We start from the raw sequence: 26,885 nt of genomic DNA, 5'->3' as shown, positions 1-26,885 counted from the left end.
TGCGGTTTTACTGTGTTGAAGTCAGTAAATAGAGGCAGGGAAGTCGAATCACTCGGTCATCATTCAGGTCGTCTCCTGCTTCCTTTTCTACTGGTCCAATTTCCTCAGGGAGAGCCAATCAAATCGAGATCTTCGACTCCAAGCGGCAACCGATAGGACATGGAAGGACAGCCCACGGGGGGCAGAGAGGAGCCCGGTGCTTTATATTCACCAATCACGTTGAGATTTACTTTTTTGTTTTAGCCAAAATCAAGAAGGTGATCCCAGATCCAACCCAGAACTGTGCAGATTTATTGGATCCCACTCCTAATAGCAGGACCGAGGCTGCGCTTGGTATCAGATCAGGCAAGAATGGGCAAAACCGACGACTCCGAGCTGCAGGACAGACCCAAATGGGACAACAAGGTGCAGTACATGTTAACCTGCATCGGCTTTGCAGTCGGACTTGGAAACGTCTGGCGTTTTCCCTACCTATGCCAGATTTACGGAGGAGGTGAGAGTCCACCTTTGAAAACTTTTATCAGCTGGCTATCAGGATAGGCCGTGTGAGCATTAAACCTAAAAAGGAAAATAATCTTTTCTCAAAGAAAATTGAGGACTGAGTTTACAACCACTCAAGTAAACGTGTTCGGGGTCAATCGGTTTGTTTTTAATCGTGTCACTCTGACTCCGACAGGGAGTGTCAGATTCCAATGCTTGAAAGGAACAGAATCGAGTGTACTTTACGGATCCCAAAGCTGGATCCTTCATCAAGCATTAAACTTCAGATTTGTGCTTTTTTCTTCAAAAGTACAGGGACACGATCACTGATCTGTGCAGGATGACAAATGTTTACGTGTCCGCAGGCGCTTTCCTCATCCCCTACCTGATAGCCCTGGTATTTGAGGGTCTCCCTCTGCTCTATCTGGAAATGGCTATTGGACAGAGGCTCCGCATGGGCAGTGTCGGTGTGTGGAAGTCCATCTCTCCATTCCTGGGCGGACTTGGTGAGTAACCGCCGTTTAAAAGACATGAATTTCCGTCAACGTGAGTGATGGACAACTCTTGTTAACGACGATTGTTCTAAAGAATCCATTTTTTCTTTCCCGAGAACAATTTTTGAATCTCGAACAGCTCTGATGGTACACGAAAGTGAATTATATAGATTTGCTTTTAGCTCCAAGACAACATTATAAAGGCCAGGGATCCATTTGCTTGCCTTGATTTCTGTGTGCAGGAATTGCCTCCATGGTGGTATCCTTCCTGGTGTGCGTTTTCTACAACACTATCATGTCCTGGGTGCTCTGGTACTTCTTTAACTCTTTCCAAAACCCTCTGCCATGGAGCCAGTGTCCTCTCAATGAGAACCTCACAGGTAAGAGACCCTCTTCACGGGTCGCCAGATCCACTGCAGGGCATCTTGTGTACCGAGAGTGATGAGAAGAACTTTTCAAATGTCATGACCAGGATCCCCACTGAAATTTTAAATTTCATTTTGAGTTCATTTACGGGGAAAATCAGGTTCATCGTTTCGTGGCACATGGGAGATTGCAGCATAACGGACAATAAAAAAAAAAAAACTCTTTTTCTGTCAGGGTGTGCTCGGAGTCAGATGAACTGATGACTCCAACCGTTGTAATTTTTTTCCTCTGGATAGAATAGGCCGGGTAGTGTTTTCTCACCAGGGTAAAGCGCATCGACCTGATAAACTCCTGTGTTGCAAGATGTAGGACACTTTGGTCCTACATCAAATTTTTACTCAAAGGTATCAACAGGTGTTCCAAGGTTACAATAAGTCCAATGAAGATTAATGAATGACCTCCAATATATTCTGCTTCAAAAGTATTTCATCTCCTTTTTGTCTCTGATGGACACATACAGGGTTCGACGCGGAGTGCGAGAAGAGCACCTCCGTCAATTACTTTTGGTACCGCAGAACCCTGGACATCACGCAGGACATCGACACCAGCGGCTCGCCACGGTGGTGGCTGGTGGTCTGCCTGGCCAGTGCCTGGTGCGTCCTCTACATCTGCTTCATCAAAGGGATCAAGTCCATGGGAAAGGTCAGTAGGGGAGACAATTTCCGTGAAAAAAAACCTATTAGCCAGAAAGAATTCATATGGAAGTATTTCATACTATGAAACCAATCCACGTGTTTCAGGCTGTTTATGTCACGGCAACCTTCCCCTACCTGGTCCTGACCATCTTCTTGATCCGTGCCCTCACCCTGGACGGCGCCACCGAGGGCCTGCTGCACCTCTTCACCCCGGATGTGAGTGAACCCCGTGAACGATGGCGGGTTGTCTTAAATACCGGACGACCTGACGTATCTCAATAATGTCCCCCGTAGTGGGAGATACTCAAGAACCCTCAGGTGTGGCTGGATGCGGCAACACAGATCTTCTTCTCCCTCTCTGTGGCCTTCGGAGGTCTAATCGCTTTCGCCAGCTATAGCGAAGAGAGGTGAGCATCGATGGCACGACGGGATTCAGTAGCCAATAGCACATACACAGCCTCACCGACCCCCCTCTGAACAGCAATACGTGATTAATTTCAGGGCCGACTGTGAGAGGGACGCCGTGGTGGTGGGAATAATAAACAGCGCCACCTCTCTGTACGCGTCCATTTCCATCTTTTCCATCCTGGGATTTAAAGCCAAAGCTTCCTTTAAGTCATGCATTTCAAAGTATGTATGGATCTTTATCCCGTTGTGTTTTCATGTGCTCACATACCAGTTGATTTCTTCTTTTTTTTTTCTTCCAATATGCAGAAATATTATGTCTGTCACCAACCACTTTGAGTTTTCTGACCAAAATATAACATTGGAAAATTATGAGCACTGGATAGAATATCTAACTCAGACACATCCAGAGGAGCTCTCCAAGGTGGACCTGCCACCCTGTGACCTGAAAGTATTCCTTGACCAGGTACTTTGAAAACACATCCTGGCCTAACATGGTGAATCCACTCCATCGCCGCCCCGCACGTTGACGTATCGCATTTCATTTCGGTTTCAACGGCATGCCGGAGACGTCGTGAGAGCGCCGCCTCTTTCACTCCCCTTCCGTTATTGTCTGTCTCTTTTGCAACTGATTTTAAAAGAAGACTTAATGTAATCATTTTTAATTATAGATAGGCGCATAGGTCAAATTGCGCCAGTCGAGGCTTGGGAAGTTTTGCGTGTCGGGTTTGCAGATCCCTTGAAATAATCAAAGTTTGCAAATGTTCCTCCTCCTGTCTCCCTCTCAGAGCGCCTCCGGCACTGGTCTGGCTTTCATCGTGTTCACCGAAGCGGTGCTGGAGATGCCAGGCTCGCAGGTATGGGCGGTGTTGTTTTTCATAATGCTCTTCAGCTTGGGCCTCTCCTCTATGTTTGGCAACCTAGAGGGGGTCCTGACACCCGTCCAGGACCTGAAGCTGGTGCCAAAGTGGATCCCTAATGAGTTCCTAACAGGTATCAGCAGCAGGAGGCTCACAGAACAGCTTGTCCGAACAGTCTGTTCTCTTTGATTCTGTTAAGTGTTTTTCTCCGCCTCTTCCATAGCGGTCATCTGCTTCGTTTGCTTTTTGATGGCTCTCATCTTCACATTGGGCTCCGGGAACTATTGGGTGGAAGTCTTCAACACCTACGTGGGCTCAGTGCCTCTGCTCATTATTGCATTCTTTGAGATAATCGGGGTGATCTACATCCGTGGCATGAAGACGTAAGTATTAGATCTCCTTTTTCAATTCCAACGGATTTCCATGCGACTTGTTTCTTCTCACGTGTGAAACCGTTCTCAGTTTTGATGACGATATACAGTTCATGACCGGGAGGAGGATCAACATCTATTGGAAAATTTGCTGGACTTTTATCAGTCCTGCAATGCTGCTGGTGGTGTTGGTCGCGTACATCATTCTCCAAGCGAAGAAACACCCGACCTACTTCGCATGGAACCCGGCTTTTGTAAGTGAGACCCGGATCGGCGTATTTACATTTCGTGAAATAAGTTAAACATGCAAAGAAGACTTTTCGTTATTTCCAGAACACAGTTTTGTTAACCTCTTCTAACAGTCAAGGGGGTTTCAAGCAAATTTGCCACCAAACGTCATCCCCAACAAGCTCTGAAGCTGCAGACAGTTAGTGATTAAGCTTGTTAAAAACTGTGGATGATTTACCAACTGTTGTCAGATGTCGAGACGCAAACACATAAAAGGAATTAAAGAGGCTTTCATTTGACATTAACTCAACCAAAGCAATAAAACGCACCACTTTTTAACTTTAAAATAAATTAACCGGTGGATGTTAATGACTTGAGCACCCTGGATTTATTTCATGGTAAGACAATTTGCGATAGATTCATCATTCACAGGGAGATTAAAAAAAGGCTTGTGTCAGTGATCTAGAGATGCTAAACTTAATCTGCAGAGGTCTGTCTTTTTGTCCAGGAACATTTCCCTTCCACGGAAGTGAAGCCCTACCCAAGCTGGGTGTTTTCTATAATCGTCCTCCTGTCTGTCCTGCCCATCATCTCCATCCCGCTGGTGTTTCTATACAAACTCAGCTGGTTACTCAAGAGGTTGTCAAGACGCCGGGACCCGAACCCCTATGACAACGATGGCTTCAACGTTGAAGCGCAGACGCAGGAAGGGGCTTAGCTGACGCCACAAGTGAGGAAGTTAACGGCTTTCCCGCAGTGGAACAGGCACGTGGAGCACCTTAAGCTGAGGACAGCTGACGGTCCTCTAAAGTTCACACAAAACTGACTATTGGGCCTGGAGGTGACAGTGCGACTCACGATTAGACTTGGTAACAAGAGGAATCACTTAAATATTGGTCCACTCTAAAAAGGAGTGAGACTTGTAGTGCATCAGCTTATAGGACAAACGGCATTGACAATAAACTTTAAAAACACGATGTATAGATAATGTGGACAACACGTCAGATCTGAGGACACGTGATGCAAATTCATACACAATACCCTTTGTGAGCACATATGTTTTTTTTTTTTTGCAAAGTCATAGCCTGCCTTCTTAGAAAAGTACTAGGCATAAATCAAAGTCCAGAGAGAAATGGCCTGGGACAGAACGGAGGTCCCAGAGGGCCCTAAACCAGGAGGGTTGTTCAAATATCTTAATTGATTCAACAAGATTTTATGATGCAGGTTATCATTTAAATGTGTTACTGTTTTGAATACAGAGCCATGCCCTCTGTATATAACCATGATTTGTATTTGACGGAGAAAGTAATGAATAAAAACATGTTTTTATGCTGACAGTCTCGTCATCATTGTGTGGATGACAAGCTTGGAGAAAAAGAAAAGCTGTGTAAAAAAATTCAGTTTGCAAAAACAAAAAACAAAAAAAAAAGTCAAAAGGAGATGGCAGGAATAAAAGGTCTTTCACCTGTAGCAGTTCTTTTCTTCCTTCCCCCGTCTGGCAGTTTATGTCTGGATGCCCCGCAGGTCTACAGGTATCCTGGGGGAAGCGGCCTGCCGGACCTTGGCAAGCCTCAAATCCCCAAGACGCCTCTCCAGACAGCGCTTCCCTGGCATCGAAGAAGAAAACACCCATCAACTCATTCCTCGCTCCCATTAAAGCGGCACTAAAAAGGTTGTTGGGAAAATGTGTGTGTAACTTGGTTTGCTGGCTCGCACTAAGACAACAGGGCCATATTCTGAGGCGTTCCAGGTAAATCCAGAGTCTCTGCTTCTTAAATTCATGAACACCAGACCACTAAGAGTTGTGGTCACAAACTAAAGTTCTGTATAAGAAAATGGCGTTTATATTGTAATATTAAAATACATTAAATTAAGCTAAACATTGCTAGTGTCCTTGTTACAACTTCCAAAAGACAAGGGTGTCATGTGCTCTTGATAAAAGTTAAGATTTAATGTTCAATCAAAACAAGTGAACACTAAAACAAGAAAAAAAAAACACTGACTTGTAGAGCTCTTCCTGGCAAGGATTCGAACCCTTATTTTACAAGTAAAAGATCAAATCGCTTGCGATAGCCATCATTCAAAGCCAAATATAAGTACGGCACGAAATTTGAGCCAATTTTATTTGCTTTTTAATGCGTGAATGTCATTTGGTGATCATTTTGGTGTTGCCGCGTGTGTGTGTGTGTGTGTGTATGTGTGTGTGTGTGTGTGTGTGTGTGTGCGTGTGTTTGTGGAAAGCACCTACATTTGTGGAGGTTTGGGATCACGTCCTTATAGAGACGGCGATGCTGTGACAACACCAGCAGAAAGGAAAGACTGTAAAAGAGCCGCACGGTGTCATATCGCAGAGAGCACGCGGAGCCCAACTTCTGTCCTATAGATATGAAGTGCGCAAAACAAAAAAACAGTTAAAATTGGGTTTAACCCTCATTTCTCAGCATTGCAGTTCTACATCTGCATAGAAAAGAGTTGCCTTTGTTTGTGGTCCTGATGAGCTGATTGGTGTACTGGGCCATGTCCCAAATCATCTGCAGGAAGTAGACCGGGTTCTTTGCAACGGTCTGGCCAAAGGGCAAACTCTGGGCGCACACGTGGAACCTAAAAGAAAAAACGGACAACTGGTGGTATTGATTGGTCTTTCACGGGGCTAAAGCACTGCTTCATGACAACAAGAATTGAACAGGTGTGACCATTCCTTTCACGCTCTGGTTCTGTGAGTAAACCATCCTTTTCCTGCAACAACCTCTCGGAAAACATAGCGCTTTGAACTTCAGGCTCGTAAGTTATATAGTTTTTCCCCACCGACTTTGCAAATGAAATGAGTTGTTAAAAACAATAAAGACTTTATTTTACTTGGGCTTCTAGAGAAGCTGCTCCATTCATTTTGCAAACAGAGCACGGGGAAGCTCTTCACAGGATCAGGCCACGCTGTACTGCTCAATGACAGTCCGAACACCAATCACGGGAGTCACTTTACCTCGAATGGCCAAACACGTGTCTCTACCTGAATGCATGAAGCAGCACCAACTTGTAGACGTTCTTGTAGACCGCATCAAGGGAATTAGTCTGAGAGAACAAACGTATTGATTATTCCGGCCAGCACAGATTCGGAGCAACAGGTGTAGGGAAAAAAAAAGGACCTGGATAAAGAAAAAAAACATGACATATTTACCCCAGCCTGTGTAAATTGAGACAGGAACAACGCTGAAGGCGACATTACACGGTCAATATATGGTTTGCTTTTCTTTGCATCCATTGCATGCAGCAGGGAGAGATCATCTTTCACTTTGACAAGTTTACGGCCGCGAGGGGCTCCATCACGCAGGCAATCAATCGTGGTTGTTGACTAAATGAAGGCCAAAAGGCCGGATCTCTAGTTGGAGGGAGGTTTGGCGTAAGTGGCCGCACAGCGTAGCCATGAAAGTGGTGCGATAAGATGGTGGCAGATTTATAGATCAAAAGGTCCTTGTTTAATCCCTGCTGGTTCATCAGCCCGCCCCCATGCACAAATCACAATAATGCACACTACTCATACATGATAGCTGTGTAAACTTGTTTGGTTTTTTTTTTTTACTGAGAGCTACTGTAATTTCCAGACTATAAGCCGCTACTTTTTCACAAGCTTTGAACACTGCAGCTCGAACAATGATGCGGCTATTTTATGGACAATTTCGGGCTAACGGGCTTCAAAACACAACAACATTTAGCCTCGTCACATCGGACCAATGAAATGACTGTGAAATTCTGAGGCCGTTCAATTCCGACACCGAAGACGACGACTTTAGGGGTTTTAGTGCAATCAGCTGGAGTGGGACAAAGCAGGGATAGAAAATGGATGAACTTTTCCTTGTGTTATTGATTATTCATCTTTTTCATTAGCCTTGTTACAGGAACTGTTTTGAAAAAAAGCATTTCCGGTACGTATTTGTAGATGTTATTTCATTAAAAAAATAAATAAAAATATATGACATAATTCTGCATAATTATATCATGTTACAGTTTGACACCTGCAGTTTATAGACAAGTGCGGCCTATATATGCACACATGTTTATTTAGTTATTTTTAGCTAGTGCAGCTTATATTCTGATGCGCTCAATAGTCAGGAAATTACAGTAAGAAAATCCTCCTTCACGGTTCCATCATAAGTTACATGCATGATTTGAATACATTTTCTTCCTGTCTCTTAGAAACACAACCTCAATGGCGCTTGCATAATTTTAAAAAGAGGCATCATTGGGCAGAACATTTCTGACCTTTACGTCCACGAATATCGGATGGCATTTTAGTCTGAGGATGGTCATTAATTTCTTCCTCATCCGTTGTCCAGCAGGGCCCAGCGAGCCGAGAGTCAGGCTATAGCGCAGAGACAGGCCTGCATACCTGAGACCAAAAGGCAGGTAAGGCAAAGAAAAGAATGTTACCCTCCAGGTCCGACAGGGAATTCTTAATGTGTTCATGAGAAGGTCGGCCAGAACGCTCCACCTGGAATAATCTTTGAACACGTCGAGGGAGTACGTGTCCAGCAGGAGGCCGCACCAGGGGAAGAGGCAGCGAGATGGCAGCATGTGAATCATGGAGGAGAGAGCCACACTCTCCGGCACCTTAAAGTTGACTTTCACCTTGGACGGGTTGACTGCCAGCCCATACTGCGGGACCCCAGCGAGGAAGATCCTGCACGTGCGCGCGCACACACACACACGCACAAACGCACAACATTGTTCGGTACACTGGAAGTTAAGAGTCATGTTGAAGTACATGGTGTATAAAGTTAAAAAAGGTCAGATTTGCAGAATCTGAGTGATTCAATGTTTACATAATTCACACAATTGGCAGGTGGAACCGGTTTGAAGAGGATAAACTACCCTAAACCCAAAGTGTTTTATGCTAAAATGAACTTTTGATTGATGTGCAAAGGTGGTACATGTCCTACTCGAGGAAGCCCGTCGCTTCTTCCGGATCTGGAGTGATGAAAAGGAAATCATCCACAAATCTCATCAAGCAGCTGAGAGAAAGAGAAAAGTAAGACAGTCAATTAAAAAAGGAGACAGAGTGGTTATCTCCAAGCAGGGCTACGTGACTGCAACTGCAGACCCAAAAAAAAGGAAGAAAAAAAAAAACAAACGGTAGTTTGCCATGCCTTTTGTTCGTGGCGAGGTTTTTAAACAGTGTATTTTCCATATGACCGTAGCAGAGACAGCAGAGCAGAGCGGACACCACCGACCCCTGAGGAATCCCCCGGCACTGACGATAAATTCTGGAACACAAAGCCAAAAAGCAAAATCACACCCTAAATGAAAACATGACAAGAGGCCAAAAATGACGCAAGCGAACATTCAGCATTTGAATTCGGGCTAATCACACAACAAACTTCAGTCAGTCAGTCTGATCCATGGATTTCTGCCACTGGGAAACACTTACTTCTTTCCAAACTGGACAACAGTCCCGGTTAACATCTCGGTAAAGAACTGCAACACTTCTCGACCACGGATGCTGGAGCTGGAATGCTGTAAGGAAGACAAACAGGGTTTGACTGATAGTAACGGTCCACACGATACAGGGCCAACTTTGACAGGGACTTGACGTGAGGAGCAATTCCACAGAAACGTCACAGGGAAAAGGGCAGGACGTGGAAGGAGGGATAAAAATCTGGATGCAGTAGCTTCCTGTTGCTTTGTGCGGATGGATGAAGAACAGGTGGTAACAATTGTGGGACTGAGGAGGGAGAATCGGGTGCGGGCAAAAAACACAATAAGCGGGACGGGGCGCAGGTAGAAAACGGACAAGACCAAGGAAAGGATGTGAAGCGCTTTATCAATACAATATATGTTTATACCTGCTCGACCAGTATGGCGTGATGAGCCCTCTTGTTTCTCTGCAGTGACGTCACGAACCCTTTCATGTTGGTGGCGACCATGTTCTCTCCGAGGAACTCCGCCTGTACCGGCGCGCGCACACACACACATATACACGTGGAAGTCAATGATTTTGTTTTCCACCGAGCGAATGAGTTAGTAAGTAAGTGGCCGCATTGTACCTGTCTGACAAAGGACTTTCTCAGGCCAATAGTAGAGTCGGACCAGATCTTGGCATATTGGCGAATGCTAAAGAGTTGGTTCTGGAGAGGCGAAAGGACCTGGCTGATCACTTCCAGGAGTTTTTCATGAGGTAGGCTGTCGTAGGCTCCACTCACATCCACCTGAGGGACGACAGTGATTCGCGCTAAAGGTCTCTTCATCGGTCAAGTTTCGTACTCTGAGCTACAGTTGACGAGCGCAGCAGTTTCAAGAAAGGATTTCGCATTTTCCTCATTCAGGATGGTAACTGGTGTCAAAAGATCAGCTTTGTTTCTCCCTGATTACAGAAAACCTTCTCTCTCAACTCACATTCTATAAAAGGGAATAGCTCAGTACGGTTATTCTGCAAAGACAAATAATTCAGCATCACATAATGGCATATATCACAACTGACAATGGAGTTCCCAATTCCAGTGATGATGATGTCCATAGAACTGCATTCAGAACCCTGTATCAATCACTGAGCAAAAATACATCAAATGTTCAGTTTCTCTTAATAGCTGTTGCTGTGTCGCACATGGATTCGGCGGTTGTTTTCTATTGTACAGCGATATCCACCCAAAGTGACGACCAAGCGAGATCCTACCTTGACAAAGTAAAGGGTTTGCGGAGTTTCCTTCTGGGCTGGAGCCAGAGAGCGCAGCACCTTGTGGATATCCCCCATCCCGCTTACGGTGGAGCCCAGGAGGGACGGAGAGGAGCTGGCGCAAGCTTGCAGTACATCCCGCAGCTCCCGGCAGCGCCTTTTGAAGATCTGCAAGGGAAGGAAAATCTCTTGTTTTCAAACTCGCATCCCGTCTTCACGCCCGGTGACGAAATGCAACTCGAGCAGTGTGAACCAGGAAAAAAAAGAAAAACAAAAAAACTCGTAACGCATGTGTGTACTCGGGTTTTTGCATCGGCTCCTGTGGCTCGTGTAATCGGCCTCATGCCTTCGGTCTTTGGAATGAAGCGCAGACCGGAGATGACGGTCTCTTTGGGGAGGGACGCCACCTCAGCAGGAGTCAGCTCCACCATCTGGCCCCTGGACAGGTGAGCCCTAAATCACATAGCGTAGTCGTTTTTAACCTGTGCCCGAGTTAAGTTCTTCTGAATGCATGTATGGATGAGTTACCCGACGCGTGTGTTTCTGTGTACCTGAAGGCCAGGTCCTGCATTTTGGCCCACACCTCCTCTCTATAAAATCTCAGACCATGCTTCTGTCCGAAACCCTCCGTGACATAGAAACAGGCTCGCACCACGCCCACGACGAAGCCGTCCAACAGCCAAGCCAGCAGCTGACCCAGGACACGGGTTCGATATCGGAGCTCGCTGGGTGGGACCCGGCCTGTAATCGTCAAGGAAAATTACCTCACAAAAAATGAAATGAATCAAAAACGTCAAATGAAATAAAAAGGCAGAGAAAATCTCAGAAAATTAGATGACGATTTTTAACAGGGGTATTATAAATTTTAAAGATCAGATCTATGAGGCAAGTTATTTTTCTTTCTTTATTGTTGCACGAAAAATGTTGGGAAAGCCTTTGAATGCAGCATTCCGACACTGAAGTAGTTGATGTACTTCGGGAACAAAAATAAAAAAAACTCACCCGCATTACTTAGTTTCAACCAGTCACAGTCGTTCACCTTCATCCTCCACATCACTTCGGCCATTGACAGCCTCTCGAACTTGCCGCTGCTCAAGAAACGCCTGACGCTGCCAAGGAAACGAATTCGGTTCTCGTCCGAGCCCCAAAGCTCCACTGGGATCACAGAGGAAAGGCACTCCCTGACGAACAGATAGACCCGGTGAGGCCGGCAGTGCTGTGGCAAAAGAGCGTTGAGATCCGCCTGTCCTGCATCTCTCTCCTTCATCAGCGGGCACATCCTTTGCAGTATTCCTCTGTAGCGGCATCTCCTGTGTTGATGCAACAACTGACTGAAGAGGGGGACCGTGTTAAAAAAGCGTTTCGGCAGTCTGTCCGGCTTTCTCCTCAGGCCGTTAAGATATGGCGCTCCCTCAAAGAAAATGATTCGCACTAAATCTTGTCCTTGTAGCCTGCTACGACTGCCGGCGTCGGTCTTCTTCCTATTGAGAATGAAAGTACCGAGTCCCTTGCCTCCATACAGAAAACCCAGAGTGCGGATAAAACACTGGGAGTGAGGCAAAGGGGGGAAAATTCCCGATCTCCAACTGGGCCCTCCTTCAATGGGAACCAGTGCTGACTCAGCGGGCAGCTTAGAGGCTGAAGGCTCTTCATACAGTGCTGTTTCCTGATGCTCTGCTGTTTCATTTCTATGTCTTTGCTTTCCTTTCTGTCCAAAATTCACGTTCTTTCTGGGACGCTTTGCAGACACCTCTTCATCCTTCAGAACATCCGCTCTTCTCCTTTTCCCCAGCAGCACAACCAATTCCCCTCTCTTCCTCTTCTTTCTGATGGTAGGAGCACCAGCTTCCAGTTTCCTCTTCACCATGCCCACACACGGATACTTTTCAAAATTAGTATTTTCGCGCTTCTTGGGACGAGGGTGACGAGAAAACTTAAAGCAGACGGCCGTGTTGGAAACCCTGTCATAGAGAGGAACGCCGCAGACCTGGAAAGCACATGAAGGGACTGCCACAAAGAGAGAGCAGCTCTCCAGCAGGTAACGTGTGATGTCCGTGCCGAGCCGCGAGTCAATTTTCTTCCACATATCACTGCCAGAGATGTAGGCAGCACTCTGCTTTGCATCGCTTTGGAATTGAAAGCGGTCTGCGTTGCACGTTTCCTTAAACGAGAGACCATAGCCGAGGGTCAAAAGGTTTCTTTTCTTCTTCCTTTTCAGGACGTTGAGAACGAAAGCCAGCGTTTCAGGCAAAGTACAAATCTGTGGAAAACAAACATCATTTGAGCGTGTCTCCTTTGAATTTTCTGAGGTCCCAACATATTGTGGTGTCGGTAGACAGGGAAAACACCAATGTGACGGTTAAAAGTCACACTCGCTGTTGTTGGCCACGGTTACGCCACACCACCTACAATACAACTATTTCGCCACGCTAAATTTCAGGTAAGACCCCCCCAGAATTCATTGCTCCCCAAACCACATCCACATTATTCCCAGCAAACCCAAAATCACACAGAAAATAAGCATTAACTTAAAGATTAACATTCGTGACTCGCTACGATGTTTACCTTTCTGCTCCCAGCACACATATACAATTCCGGTTAAATCCTGAGGTTTTGTGATTCTATTCATAACTCTAGGTTCTTTGCCCGCAACCCTTCCATATCCCTCAACGAACAAGACCACCCGCTGCTTCTTCCAGACGCCTCCAACTGTGCCGAAAACGTATCCCTTTTTTGTCTTATATGCACCATTTAGTCAACAACAACATGCTACGGTGTGTCGCTGTTTATATGGGTTAAGTTGCCTCCATGGCCAACATCAGCGGATAGGTAAAACAAATCAGTTAAAGACCAGGGGGCTCGATGGCTGTCAGACCTCACAATACCTATATAGTAGTAAAACAAACAGACACATGAAATGAGATGAGATGAGAGATGAGAACAACTTAATGAAGTGGCTACATTGAAGTTTAGCTCAGGCGTATATATGAGCAAAATATGACATTTCATCAGGATGGAAGATACATTCTATTTGGTGCAGGAAAATTCCTGCACTATTTAGTGCAGGAATTTTTGCCCACATCCCGGGAAGCCCTCGGATCGCCCCTGCTTGCTTTACAACAAGCCCGATCGTCGCTTGCGACACGCAGAAAAAAGCTCCGCGGGGTTGCTCTTCCTTTGCAAAGCCTACATGAATTACCTGCTCACAGCTCGGCACTTGTTGCAGACTCTCATCGAAACAAACCAAAATGTCTTGCACGTAGCTTTGGAATCGGTGCGTGTCGGACGGTTTAACCAGGGCAGCTCTGTGTCCCTCCCTGTACACGACGCTGTGCACAAAGTCATCTAGCGTCTGTACGTGCCGATACAGGGATCGGAGGATGTCAAGGACTTGGGATATATTAGATGTAGACATATTGGGCCCGATCCCACTCCCCTCACGGCGGGATATCTGTCAAGTTGCACTCATGTTGGCATTTGTTAAACCGCAACAAAAAGTACAGTTCCACATACCCGCGCCGGTCACAGCCAATGAAAACGCAGCACAGAAAATGGTCCAAACAGAAACCTTGTTACTGCAGTAGGGGAAGCGATCACGTTTGACCAATCGTGTTGTGTTCTGTTACGACGTCACAGGAAACTGCCTGAAACGGCTCAGTTTGGGCCGTTAAAAAACTCTTCGGTGTATCGTGAACATATTAAATTGTATCAAAATGTAGGTCAAAAAATATTTAAGTGATACATAATAAATTAGGTTTATATATCTAGCTCGAGGGCTCTGTGATCAGGAAACGTAGTCCTGGACCTGCGGGCCTGGTGCTGCAGATGCTCGCCTCTGATTGGCGGAGGAGCCCTGTCTTGCTCCCTCAGAGCGCGCAAATGAACCATTTTTGCTCGTACTCGTACTTAGCATCTTAGCATCTTTATGTCCGGACGCTAAACCCACGGAAGGGGGTTTGCTGGTCAACTACTGCGGGATTTTACAGTTTGCTGTTAATCTCAGTGGTCTTCCAGACATTTGAAATCGCTGACATGACGGACAAGGAAGGTAAATATGACAAAGTGAGCCGTCTTATTGTTGTCAGCGACGGCTTCTGTCTCGCTAGCTCCTCCGGCTGCAAGTAGCTTTTAGCTACACCGGAATACAGGAGCTAACAATAACGCCAGGTAGAAGCAAGGCTATTATTAATGTTAAGTGTCTCCGTTATTGCTCATAGTTCTGTTTTGTTTTGGTTTTTTTGCTATGACAGTGCACCAGCTCACTTGAGCCGCTTTATTATTGCGGGTCAACTGAAACAGCGATAAGAATATTAGTTTACATGAATACTACGGCTAAAGCACGAGACGCCACGAAGTTATATCCATGGATAGACAAGAAGCCTCAAATGAGCTTCCGTTTGACAAGAAATCAATTTCAGGGATTCCGAGTTCGAAAATATATTTCGAATTGAACGTTTTTTTTCTGTCTAATTGCCGCCTTCTAATTTTTTATTTTTTGCTGCTTGCCACAATAGAACTATGGCATCAAATGCGTATTTCTGCCTATTACATTTTCAAGATAAAAGTAATTACTTAATATTTCGTACTTAATCTTGGTAATTATCAGTCCATTCCTGTGTTGTATCCTGTGTGTCATGTCAACATAAAATTCAAATAACTGAGTCAGTCAAATGGGAACTTAAAAGATTAATAAATAACGAGCGATTTAGTTAACCCTTTCACGCATCTGTTTAACTGTTCTCAAACATCCAAGCTAACACTGATTCATCGACTTCGTCTCTCTCTGAAACATATATCATATTTCTGTCTTGTAGCCGGTGCATTTGATGATGCAGTCGAGGAGAGGGTGATAAACGAGGAGTATAAGATCTGGAAGAAAAACACTCCTTTCCTGTATGACCTGGTTATGACCCATGCTTTAGAGTGGCCCAGCCTCACTGCTCAGTGGCTGCCAGATGTATCCAGGTATGTGCTTTTTGGCTGGGGACCATCATGGTACAGTGCAGGTAGAAGTACAAGAATAATTGTTGCGTTGTGTAATTTTCAAATCATAATACAGTACATTCTTGTTTTCTTACTAGACCAGAGGGGAAGGAATACAGTGTGCACCGTCTGATTTTGGGCACTCATACATCTGATGAGCAGAATCACCTGGTCATTGCCAGCGTCCAGCTGCCCAATGATGATGCCCAGTTTGATGCCTCCCATTATGACAGTGAAAAAGGAGGTTGAATGCATATATATATTCTTATATAATATTTAAACATTGTGCCAAGCAAATAATTTGAACATTCACCTATTCAACTGTTTCAGATGTGATGGTTTCATGCTAAAGGAAATGTATTTTTAACTTAAAAAAAAGATACAATGATCCCTGCTTTGACAACTGTTGTTGAATAGTATTTTCAAAAGTAAAATCAATTTTATTTACATTTATGTCCTTGCCCCTCCCCCACAGAGTTTGGAGGTTTTGGCTCAGTAAGTGGAAAGATTGAGATTGAAATCAAGATTAACCATGAAGGAGAGGTGAACCGTGCTCGGTACATGCCCCAAAATCCGTGCATAATTGCCACCAAGACCCCTACCTCAGACGTGCTGGTGTTTGACTACACTAAGCATCCTTCAAAGCCAGGTACTAATGTTTGTCTTTAAGGTAGAGTTTTTCCATTTCTGTGCTCTTTTTCAGCCAACTGCTTTTTGTTCTTCATGTTCGTAGTCTGGTGTCTCTTTTGTTGTTTATGCTGTAAAAGTCATCCATGTTTATTTCTATATTTCTATTGTTTTTTTTTTGTCAACAGATTCTTTAGAGTGCCGCCCTGATCTGCGTCTCAGAGGCCATCAGAAAGAAGGTTATGGTCTCTCCTGGAATCCAAATCAGTCCGGCTCCCTTCTCAGTGCATCCGATGACCATGTAATAAAAATTGTACTCTCATAAAGATTATTTTTTTTAAGCTTATTTCCACAAGGTATCATTTTAAACTCACATGCAGTGCCAAGGCAACACTTGAAATCAACAAGCATTTGGAAGCATTTGAAATACCCCCAAATAAAATCTACAGAGGGACATAATGTTTAAATGATCAGAAAGAAGAATTTTTTTGCCCCATTTGTTTTTTATTAGTTGTTGTAGAACAAGGACATGGAAGCTATCCATACAATTAATCACTGCAAACCAATTCAGTCCAGGGTATGGCCTTTTTCTCTTGAGGCTTGATCCCTACTGGACGGTTGAGGAAAGACAGGCTCAGAAATGGATACCTTTTGGGTAGAGGCCACACTTTTAGAGAAGCGTTTATTTTTTGTGCCTTGTTCAAATATCAGTCATTTACAGGTTAGGACTTATAATACAGAAGACAAATCTTTTTTCCTCTTTCTTCAGACTATCTGTCTGTGGGACATCAGTGCCGTGCCGAAGGAAGGTAAGGTTGTTGATGCAAAGACAATCTTCACCGGTCATTCAGCTGTGGTGGAGGACGTGTCCTGGCACCTGCTCCACGAGTCACTGTTTGGATCTGTTGCGGACGACCAGAATCTCATGATGTGAGTCTTAATAATAATTCAGACTTCGCACATGGTGCGTACGTGCTGTTTGAAAAATTGTCATTGGCTGTTTCATCCAACAGCTATTCTTGTGGTAAGTATGGAAATGAATGACTCAACTCTCTTCACCTCAGATGGGACACTCGTTCAAACAACACCTCCAAACCCAGCCATGCGGTGGATGCCCACACAGCGGAGGTCAACTGTCTCTCCTTCAACCCTTACAGTGAGTTCATCCTGGCCACCGGCTCTGCGGACAAGGTAATGCACGACACATCACCTGTGAAGTTGCAAGTTTCCTATGCAGCGTGGGGACAATGGCAGCACATTTCAGAATAGTTTCACTAGATGAGGATGTACCTTAAAGGCTTTGAAGGAAATCTGCAAGCCTCGGGTGATGTTTCTCTTCATCTCAGACTGTGGCTCTTTGGGACTTGAGAAATTTGAAGCTGAAGCTGCACTCCTTTGAGTCACACAAGGACGAGATTTTCCAGGTATGATATGCGCATCACTTTTTATTCCATATTTTGAACATGTTTGGTGCTGTATATTAACCAAGAAGATAAATCATAAATGCAGTTGCCATCAAGCAACTCATAATTGTCTCTCCAAAATACCTTCGAACAAACACTCACAAAAAATGTCACTGAAATATTGCTTTTTTTTCTGGTTTTTTTTTTGTTTGTTTGTGTTTTTTCAAGAGAGAAAGATCATAACAAATGTGGTTATCCTGTACTGTATAACTCGGTTTTCGTGACACGTGTGTGGAGGCAGGAATTCTCCTGAGACTTCCTTCCCCACAAAATTGGACGTTTCCAGTCACTCTTGTAGCATTGTGTGCATTTTGAATGATGAATATATATTCTCAGTTTTGTTACTCTACAAGAGCATGTAACAATGCCCTATTAGTCATTGTTGCCAATCTTCCAGAATGTGCTCTAAACAGACGTGTCCGTTAACTTCCAGGTTCAGTGGTCACCCCATAATGAGACCATACTGGCATCCAGTGGAACAGACCGCCGCCTGAACATTTGGGACCTCAGGTATGTCAAAGGCAAAAAAAGATAAAATGTTTCAAAAGTCCCATCACATGGTGTCATTTTGTTGCCACCATATTTCAACCCTGCTTTTTTTTTTTTAAGTAAAATTGGAGAGGAGCAGTCACCTGAGGATGCTGAGGATGGCCCACCAGAGCTTCTCGTGAGCATTTTGCAAAATTGAATTTTTGTATTGCATTTCACTGGTGTCATTGTGATGTTGTTATAATGCAGTTTTCTTTTCTGCTAGTTTATCCACGGAGGCCACACAGCCAAAATCTCTGACTTCTCTTGGAACCCCAATGAGCCCTGGGTCATCTGCTCCGTATCTGAGGACAACATCATGCAAGTCTGGCAGATGGTGAGACGCCAGTCACTAAACATCACATAAGTCATGGGGATATCTCGACAATTGTCATATATCGTCTATCTGATGTTGTTGTTTATTTTTTTATTTTTAATTCTTGTGAATTGTGATACATTTCACATTTTTCTCTACGTTCATGTCTTTTACTTTGCCATTAGTCATGTTCAAGCTCTAAAATATAAAACAAAACTAGCAAGAAACTCTGGAAAGTATCAGAGTATTAAACAAAACAACTCAGCGATGCTACACCTGATAGAGGTGGAATACTACATTCAGAAGCCTCTTACGCATGTTGAAATAAACATTGAATTCAACTGCCGTCCTGCAAACAATTGTTCAGTGCAGTAACTTTTCCATATAAATTAAAACACCATCACTGGTCTGATCTTTAAACCCAAATTTTAAAAAGACCTATATAAAATTGTCACAGCCACTGACTTATACAGTTTGTTCTCTATTTTCTCTCTTTCTTTTTTTTTAGGCTGAGAACATCTACAATGATGAGGACCCGGAGGGTTCAACAGATCCCGAAGCCTCGGCATAATACCTGTCTGATTTGTGTTCATAAGCTACGACCTCGTCAAAGATGGCAAAAAAAAAAAAAAAAGGAAAAAAGAAAAACGAAAAAGCCACCTCAGGAGTTTCACACCACTACATCTGGTATTTTAGTATTTTGGATCTGTTTTACCATCGGGACACTGTATGTCACAGTTCACTGTTAACACTAGAGAGCAGAGCAAAATCCAGTAAAACTCTGCCTCTGTTTGAAAAGTATACTTTTAAATTAAGTAATTTATTACATCTTGAAATACCAATGTTTTTCACTCTGTATTTACAGTAGAGGACGTTTGTTATGGAATTGGCTCTCCGTTGTAAATTTGCTGGAAATGTTTTAGATAATGGTTTTTTCAATAATAAAGTGCTTTTTTTAGAAACTCGGGTGGTGATCATTCTATTAACAAAAAATTGTTAATTTAAGTTTTAATTCATGAGGTTTTCCTTTACGTATAAGTGGCTCCCTTTAACAATTGGAGGCTTTAAATAGAGCGCGCCATTTTGATGCACAGCTGGACAGCAGAGTGTCCGATGTGAATGACTTGAGTTGCTCACTCACTGCCTCCTTGTGGACTCTTCCTTTCGCAGCCGATGCTCCTGAATTCACATCAGAACAGATGTGTGTTAAGACACATCTGGGTCCTGACCCCCCCCCCCCACATCTTAAGTCAACCATTTGTCAATTAAATGTTAGTGTTCTATTCCTGCAGGTTGTTTTTTCATATTGAGTATTTTGCAATTGTACTTGAGTGCATTCTTAATAAAAATGTGTTTCATCAAACTCCCGGTTATGAATGTGTTCCTCACATATTTTATGAACGAGACCAGCCTCGTCTGTCAGCTGTTTGTTTTTTGCCCTTCACTCGCTGGGTTGGTGTGGCGCTTTCCTCTTCACAGTTCACTTGCGCTCTATTACTCTTCGCCGGCGTTGGGTTGCCACGTTGCCCTTATAAGTACATCTCACAGGCGGCAGGAACTCATCAGCAGCACTCACTTTGCAATTAACAACCTTTATTCATAACAAAACCTTTCCTATGACCTACAGAGTTTACAGGCTTGTAAAACGTCAGTGATTTCTTTTAACCTTCTCCAGGCAGATGTTGCAGATTTGCGACAGCTAAATGCTACTTAGCTAATTACGCCACAACTTAATTTGAGCCTGAGAGGGTTAAAGTGCATGTCTTGAAAATGAAAAGTCAACAGTGAATTTACCAAAAACCGTGTTAACAAATTGCACAACTTAGCAGTGAGGAGACTTAGAAGTATGATGTCAACTTCTATTCGCACTTACGGTGTTCAGTGGCAGCCCTGTAAGGAGGAGTTTCTAGAGTTACTGCGTCTTCTTTTTGTTTTAATAATGCAAATGAATTGCTAAATGTCACCTGTAGGAGAGAATCTGTTTTGTGAGGGCGTCTCGTAGCTCCTCCACCTCTTGCTTTTTTCTCTTCTGAATCGCCAGCTCGGTCCTCAGCTTCCTTCTGCTCTCCTCCAGAGAGCGAACCGCCTCCTGTGACAGTGACACGGCCAACCCTATGGTACTCGTGCCGGAGTGCAGCGTCTAAAACAGGATCCGTTCCCATGCTGTTGCGCTTACCTTATACTGACCCGCATCCTCCCTCCTTTGTAGGAGACCGAGTTTGAGTTTCTCCTCCAAGCAAGCCCTCTGGAATTCCAGTTTTATAATCTCCCCCTTCAGCGGCGCCAGCTGGGCCTTCATCTCCTGGGCGTCCTCTTTGGCTTTGGCGAGAGAGACAGCTATTGCCTCCTTCCTCTTCAGCAACGCCATCAGAAGTGGTTCATACCTGTGCAAGACGAGCAGAGGAAGAAGGTAAAATCAGCAACAGACAAAGATAAATTAAAATGCCACAGCCTCCATCGCTGGCACTTCAAATTCTAGGAAATAGCACATAATAGAACAGTTTTCTGCTTCGGAAATGAAATGGACTTCTAGTTTAAAACTGCTAGCACAAACAGGGACAACAGCAGAGGGGTAAACGTGTTTGTCACACTTTTACTTGATTTATCCCTTAAAAGTTTCTGACATGTAGCTTCTATACGTGTCATGTCAATATTAGAATTTAGCTCCTAGAGGGCGGACGGACATTTTTTGTCATTCGGAAAGGCCAATGTGCTCAGACATTCGCAAGCAGCCACACAGCAGCACCTGTCTTCCAGGGATCTCAGGCCACTCTGCATGTACTGCTGGATGTCCCCGCAGGAGTGCCTCTTACACCGGCTCATCTCCTCCTTGGTGTCGGAGGTCCGACTGGCACTCTGTGCGTGAAGCACCGCCTGCAGCTCCGCAAGCTTTTGCTCATGGGCTGACCGGATCTGGGACCTCTCCTCCGTCACCTGCAGCTCCAGCGACTGCAGGTTCTCCTGGGGTACGAGAAGGCAGATTTAACGAGGAAGTGCACACGTAAATCTTTCTTTGTGTGAGGGTTGTTACCTGGTCTTTCCTTAGCAGCTCCACCTCAAGGTGCCGATTTTGATGGGCTGCCTTGCTTTGAGCACAATCCCTGGCCGTGCAGAACAGCTTCCTCTTCAGCTTTCGGAGCTCCTCCTGGAGCCCGTGTCTCTCCAGATTCACCTTCCACAACCTCCGCTCCTCCTCAGCCCTTTCATTCTTGAGGTTCTCTCTTTCCCTCCTCATCTCGTCCCTCCTGCTTTCCTCCTCCTTCTTCAGCGTCACTAGGAGTTCTGACACTTTGTAAGAAACATCCTCAATTGTCTCCCCTGCCACCGCCTCCTCCTCTCTCTCTTTGTTCCCTCTCAATTCCAGCACCTCCAGGAGCAATTCCTTCCTCCTCTGCTCCAAGCGCTGCAGCTCCTCGATGCACTCCTCTATCTGAGATCCCAGAGCCCCCAATTGATTTATTTCACACCACCCATCAAAGCCGTCAGATTTTTGCAGCGACTGTTCCTCAGATGGGAATTCATTGTCGTCCAACTCGATTTCAATCAGGCCCCCATCTCCGCCTGTCATTTTATTAGCAGCAGTACATCCTTGACCTGCGGCTTTGCAGAACATGGGCTCATTCTGTGTTGCGGCTGACAGCACCAATGACATCGAAAACCTTAAGTTTGAGTCCGGAGCCCCCTGCTCGTCTTCGGTCTGGAGCCCTGACCTCTGCACCCTCTCAAAGGGATCCATCTGGGTTCCCTCCACTTTTAAAGCCACCTCCCTCAGACGTCCGTCCTCCTGTGAGACTGCATCCCCGGACACGTTATGGCCAATGCTGTTTCGGCTCGTGATTGTCTGGCTCTCATTCTTCACTTGTTGCACGGGAGCCGTCGTCACAGTGTTCCCACGAATGCACAAATGCTTGTTAATGTGCACGTATTCTTGCATCGCATCTGTAGGCTCACAGTTATCCAGCATGGCAAACATCCCCAATAGCTGACCCTCGTATTCCACCATGCTGTCACTCAGTTTGTGGCCAGCTGAGGTGAGAGGCAGGTCTACGTCCATGATGGAGCTCATTCCCCATGACTGAGCCTGTCCTTCTTGCTCCTGTGTTCCAGCTTTATCCATGTGTGTGTCGATGTAAGTGGAAAGATATGCACTGTGACTTGTTTCTCCACCTCCCAACGGCGCGTGTTCGTCATCACTCAGAGTCGGTTGGGTCGCGTCCGTTTCTGAGAAGCGGGAGCCGAAGGCGAGGCCTGTGAGCTCCTCACAGCTCTGCAGCAGCTCATCCATTTCTTGCAAGTACGGCTTCATGAGGGGTGAGTGAGTCAGCTCCGTCAGAGCCAGGGCTGAATCCCCGCTGTCCTCGCAGATGAAGAGAGGGCCGAGGCTCGGGGACGGGCCGCTTTCGTCCGGATCCTCCATCGTTTCCATGTTATCGGCGGCCGCTTATGATGCACTCCGAGGTTTCAAAACAAACCTGCTCCTCCGACAGAAGCGGACGAATATGTGACAAGTCTTAAAACAACAATGACAGTACTTACAGTCGCATCACATTCAATGAATTCTCGGTGGGGTCTGCATGGGCGATGGTGTCGGGTTCATATTTTGGCTAAGCCTCTTTTGAAGCTATGTTGATGTCACCGGCACAGATGGGTATGTGGAGCAGGGCAAGGGAGTGGTTTAGCTAATGACAGCTGTCCCCTGAAGCTAGCTGCCCAGGCAACCAACCAACCGGCGAGCAGGGGTCAGATGAATGCGGCGAACTACCCCGCTCGTGTATTCCCGTGGTCACCGCGACACAGCAAACAGCAACACGTAACGGACATTTCTTGCGACGATCCAACAAGTGCCACAACATCAGATTACATTTGAGAGGAGATAATGACAGATAATAGCATTAATTTTTTTTGCCGACGGACAGGCATGTAGACTATACCCCGCTGAGCGCTGCAGCTGTAATTTCACCCGATGAAATATGTGCCAGGTCTGGCCATGGACTCCGACACCATTCTTGAATCACACAGACATCTGCAATGTAGAAAGGGCACGGCGGACTCTCGGATCTCCCAGAAGCCAAAACATTTGAAAATTCCAGATGTAGCCCCCCAGACAAAAGGCAAACGCCTCTTTCCGTCAATTTTTTTCTTTCCGATCAGTGTTCTGTGGGCTCTCCAAACATCGGCGTTCTATCCATAACTGACCAAAGCCTTGAAAAAGCTGTGATTAGCTGTCTCCCCTGCATGTTTTGGGATAAGCTACAATCTTCTGGACTCTCCATCTCAACACAATGACTGCGAGGGCGCCCTCTCTAAACCTAAACTCCAAGTGAATTGGTAAATCTTCAATGTGGGAAGCCTCGATTTATATTCATTTAAATCTGCTGGCGCCATAAAGGCAACTATTGGAAACGTTTGTCCCAACATCATATAGAGTCACCAGAAAAAGTCAACGTCAAATATCACTGAACTTACGTCTCATCACATTGGCCTCTTCCCTCCTCTCACGTGCGTCAGCCGCAAGGATGAGACCGTACAAAGGAGTCGCGCTTCAATTGACAAAGCAGAATGAACGGAAGTGGTTTGTGCAGATGAAGAGAGGCAGCGGGGGGATGAAGACAGCTGGTCCGGCCCCCTTTCTCCCTCTCTCTCCGAAAGGGTGCAGCTATGTGTGTCCATGACTACTTCAAATCTGTTTAGGTTTAATTATAAACACGAAGAGGAGAGAAAGCGGAGCCGAGGCGCGCCGGCCCTCTCCAGGATTTGACGAGATCTTGCCAAAATGTCTCCTTCAGGATGAAACAGTTCGAGAAGCTCTCATTATTTGATTTCTATTCGGAGATGTTTCAGTGCAATCAAACTGAAACCGTAGAAAAAGGTGAATCACGTCTTCTCTGCCTTTATCCTTGCTCCCCCGCTGGGAGCGGGAGATTCAACCGGGAGTATCTATCATGATTGAGAAGCCCCCGAGTGTGTGTTTGTGTGTGTGTTTATGATGACAGGGAACGTGGCTCCGGATTCCACACAAGCCTCTTCATTATCGAGGAGTCTTTAAATAGGTCGCCCCGCTTTTCTGGCCGCTACCCCGAGGGAGGGTTGGTTTTCATCTAAACTCCTGACCCGGGCGGTGGTCCAGTGGACAGGTGGTCTCGCTCCGTTGTCTGAGGAGACGACGGATGAAACGGAGCTGAGGAATGGGGAGAGTCGTCGCAGATGGGGAAGAAGAAAGGGAGAGGTAGTTTCACGGCAAGACCTCCTGAAAGATGAATGATTTATTTCGACACGGTCGGTAAAGAGCGGATGTTTCTTTTTTTACCGATGGCAGCGCTGAAGGCCGTTGCTGCTCCGCAGCCACTAGATGGCCTCACAATGTCATAAACCGGGAGGAAGCACTATCACATTTTTGGCTTCTGTTCTCAAATCTCTGTATTTGTATTCACTCAACAGTGGCGTCATTGTCCCAGCGTAGACATATATGAGGCTGAAGAACAGCAGCGGGCTCCAGGCAAGAATTCACATGAAGTTTCGCCAAATACACCGAAATAGTTACATTTGGGATTCTGATTCAGTGTTTCCATGACAAAGTTTGTGTCCAAGGGAAGATTACTAAATTCCCCCTCGCTGACCGCTGTGACTTTGTGTTTTGGCAAGTCTGGGATCCTGCCGGCGAGAGAGACGGTCATTAACATGACGTTACGTCCAGGGGATTATCTGCTTCCACACACGGGTTTAACACTCACACCGCTCCCCCGGAGCCTCTCCCTCATCCGTGGATATTGTGCGGAGGTGTGGCAGACCAGAGAAACCCAGTGTGTACTGACGTTCGGGGCCGAATGTTGGCCTCAGATCCACCGTCCTCCAGACAAAGATAAACAGTACCTTAGAATACTCCTCATCCTCCACGAAGAGAGATCCTTATCTTTTTTATAAAAAATAAACCCTCTTCGAGAGGTTTCCGTCACGTAGCAGCGGACCACCTTCGCAGATCGGTACGACGGTTTAATAAATAATCTATCCAGGCTTTGTAAAACGCCACCACAAAGACCCTTGTTTGAATAATGTTTAAAACAAAGTCACGTGGATCCGTCCCTGATTACTCTCCCTCCTGAAATTTCAAAGAGTCCGCAGGCTATTCAGACCAAATATTTACTTTCCACAAGCTTTTGAGGTCAAGAAACCAGACCTTAAATCACAAAGGCTGCCCGATGACATTTAAAAAGGTACTGCCAAATATTGGAAAAAGGGTGAAATTATTTATTTCTCTTATTATCTAATTTTTGTTACGTCATTTTCTCTAAAGCTTATCTTCACCTCCTCCCTCCGTGAGATAATTGTTGACTTTCTTACTCATCCGTTGATTTATACACACAACGTGAGGCTCTCCGATGAACCCGCTGCGTGTTTCTGGCATGTGGGAGGCGACCAGAGAGGCGGGAGGAACCCGGCGCAGACCCGGGGGGGGAGAGCACGGAAACCCCACTTAGAAATGGTCGCTGTGGGAATCCAACCGGGAACCTTCTTGCTGTGAGAGCCCTATTATTATACGTGAACTACATCTGAACTCTCGCGATGGAGCCATAACGCTGGTCGAGACACGCCGCTGCCGAGACGGGATGTAAATACACGGTAGTAGTTTCGACAGCTGTTGATATTGATTCTTGTTTCCTTCAACCGTCTGGCCAAGAGTCAGATTCGGCGTGTTCCTCCATGTCACGCCGCGGATCACGCAGCGGTGCCTCTCTGCGGCTAAGTGGGCAATAATGACAGTGACCTTATCGGGTGTTTACTTTACAGAGTGCCTCAACTACATCATTTTCAGCTGCCATCTTCATACCGTCACCGGCCACCCTGTGTTTGTACAAGCGGGTTTATAACCGGCTGAAACGGCTCGCTTTAAATAATAGAGTCCTTCTTTGGTGTTCTTCCGCAGTTTTCCTGAATTCCAAGACGACGGGGAGGCCGATGCTTTTAATTCGATTCGTATTTTAGTCGTTTTGGAATTGAAATTGGGACAAGAAGACATGAGAGGTTTTATCCGTTTGCTGACCTCCGTCCGAAGGGACGGCTGTGTTGTGATCATTACGTTCTGTGTTTGTGCAAGAGACTGGGAGAGGTTTTGAAAGAAAAATAAATATACATGAGGTCAGAAGACAGAAGATTTTCGCAAACAGCTCCCGGTAGAACCCGGAGGAACCCCTGCGGGGCTTACCGCTGCACCACCCTGATTCTTAAAAAGAAAAAATCTAGTTACAGGCCAGGAGCGGATAAAGACTTTCCCAATTTCTCGGAAATATTTCGCAGTCTCAGCCTCGCCTCCGGCCTTTCTGTGCCGGCCTGTTTGTTAGCCAGTCAGTCGTGGGCTAAGATTAAAATTCTGCTCAAAGATTCCAGGTCCCCGCAAGATGAGTCATAAC

The 26,885-nt window shown here is 45.5% G+C and overlaps 4 protein-coding genes across 4 annotated transcripts; 2 read left to right on the top strand and 2 right to left on the bottom strand.

Annotated features, from left to right (window-relative positions):
* Positions 1-330: 330 nt before the first annotated feature.
* LOC147219780 (sodium-dependent neutral amino acid transporter B(0)AT3-like) lies at positions 331-5,234 on the top strand. The gene is made up of 12 exons (XM_086171510.1): positions 331-493; positions 846-986; positions 1,217-1,354; positions 1,861-2,042; positions 2,141-2,251; positions 2,330-2,442; positions 2,537-2,665; positions 2,750-2,906; positions 3,229-3,433; positions 3,524-3,683; positions 3,763-3,925; positions 4,408-5,234. The coding sequence occupies exons 1-12, from the start codon at positions 352-354 to the stop codon at positions 4,615-4,617; spliced, it is 1,851 nt and encodes a 616-aa protein (XP_086027636.1). The 5' UTR covers positions 331-351; the 3' UTR covers positions 4,618-5,234.
* Positions 5,235-5,353: 119 nt separating this feature from the next.
* On the bottom strand, positions 5,354-14,026 carry tert (telomerase reverse transcriptase). The gene is made up of 16 exons (XM_086171509.1): positions 13,763-14,026; positions 11,566-12,823; positions 11,115-11,304; positions 10,863-11,016; positions 10,564-10,731; positions 9,938-10,099; positions 9,737-9,838; positions 9,322-9,407; positions 9,041-9,157; positions 8,834-8,905; positions 8,386-8,574; positions 8,157-8,283; positions 6,907-6,968; positions 6,376-6,500; positions 6,148-6,276; positions 5,354-5,506 (listed from the first exon to the last, which is right to left on the bottom strand). Exons 1-16 carry the CDS (start codon positions 13,976-13,978, stop codon positions 5,403-5,405), a joined length of 3,261 nt encoding a protein of 1,086 aa, XP_086027635.1. The 5' UTR covers positions 13,979-14,026; the 3' UTR covers positions 5,354-5,402.
* Positions 14,027-14,357: 331 nt separating this feature from the next.
* Positions 14,358-19,843, top strand: LOC147219778 (histone-binding protein RBBP4-like). The gene is made up of 12 exons (XM_086171367.1): positions 14,358-14,611; positions 15,378-15,528; positions 15,645-15,790; positions 16,022-16,195; positions 16,362-16,474; positions 16,943-17,103; positions 17,238-17,364; positions 17,520-17,597; positions 18,070-18,146; positions 18,246-18,303; positions 18,391-18,501; positions 18,989-19,843. The coding sequence occupies exons 1-12, from the start codon at positions 14,596-14,598 to the stop codon at positions 19,049-19,051; spliced, it is 1,275 nt and encodes a 424-aa protein (XP_086027493.1). The 5' UTR covers positions 14,358-14,595; the 3' UTR covers positions 19,052-19,843.
* Positions 19,549-24,090, bottom strand: sync (syncoilin, intermediate filament protein). Its single transcript, XM_086171366.1, has 6 exons — positions 23,947-24,090; positions 21,512-22,952; positions 21,227-21,441; positions 20,657-20,864; positions 20,445-20,569; positions 19,549-20,370 (listed from the first exon to the last, which is right to left on the bottom strand). The coding sequence occupies exons 2-6, from the start codon at positions 22,904-22,906 to the stop codon at positions 20,340-20,342; spliced, it is 1,974 nt and encodes a 657-aa protein (XP_086027492.1). The 5' UTR covers positions 22,907-22,952; positions 23,947-24,090; the 3' UTR covers positions 19,549-20,339.
* Positions 24,091-26,885: the final 2,795 nt, after the last annotated feature.

This window comes from Fistularia commersonii, chromosome 24 (genome assembly GCF_037954325.1).
Source record: "Fistularia commersonii isolate RoL2024-O1a breed Wild chromosome 24, RoL_Fcom_v1.0, whole genome shotgun sequence".
Taxonomy (NCBI): Eukaryota; Metazoa; Chordata; class Actinopteri; order Syngnathiformes; family Fistulariidae; genus Fistularia; species Fistularia commersonii.
Note: the sequence above shows the minus strand (reverse complement) of the source record. Positions and strands in the feature narration are given on the sequence as shown.

Coding starts and splice junctions, on each gene's coding strand:
- LOC147219780 (XM_086171510.1), top strand. CDS start 352: ATGGGCAAAACCGACGACTCCGAGCTGCAGGACAGACCCAAATGGGAC. Junction 2,252..2,329: donor TGCACCTCTTCACCCCGGAT/GTGAGTGAACCC, acceptor TGTCCCCCGTAG/TGGGAGATACTCAAGAACCC. Junction 2,666..2,749: donor TTTAAGTCATGCATTTCAAA/GTATGTATGGAT, acceptor TCCAATATGCAG/AAATATTATGTCTGTCACCA.
- tert (XM_086171509.1), bottom strand. CDS start 13,978: ATGTCTACATCTAATATATCCCAAGTCCTTGACATCCTCCGATCCCTG. Junction 6,969..8,156: donor CGATATTCGTGGACGTAAAG/GTCAGAAATGTT, acceptor TTGTTCTCTCAG/ACTAATTCCCTTGATGCGGT. Junction 5,507..6,147: donor GATCCCAAACCTCCACAAAT/GTAGGTGCTTTC, acceptor CTTCGATGCCAG/GGAAGCGCTGTCTGGAGAGG.
- LOC147219778 (XM_086171367.1), top strand. Junction 15,529..15,644: donor TGGCTGCCAGATGTATCCAG/GTATGTGCTTTT, acceptor TTTTCTTACTAG/ACCAGAGGGGAAGGAATACA. Junction 17,598..18,069: donor ACAAGGACGAGATTTTCCAG/GTATGATATGCG, acceptor GTTAACTTCCAG/GTTCAGTGGTCACCCCATAA.
- sync (XM_086171366.1), bottom strand. CDS start 22,906: ATGGAAACGATGGAGGATCCGGACGAAAGCGGCCCGTCCCCGAGCCTC. Junction 20,865..21,226: donor CTGAGATCCCTGGAAGACAG/GTGCTGCTGTGT, acceptor CGTCTTGCACAG/GTATGAACCACTTCTGATGG. Junction 20,371..20,444: donor AAACAGATTCTCTCCTACAG/GTGACATTTAGC, acceptor TCCTCCTTACAG/GGCTGCCACTGAACACCGTA.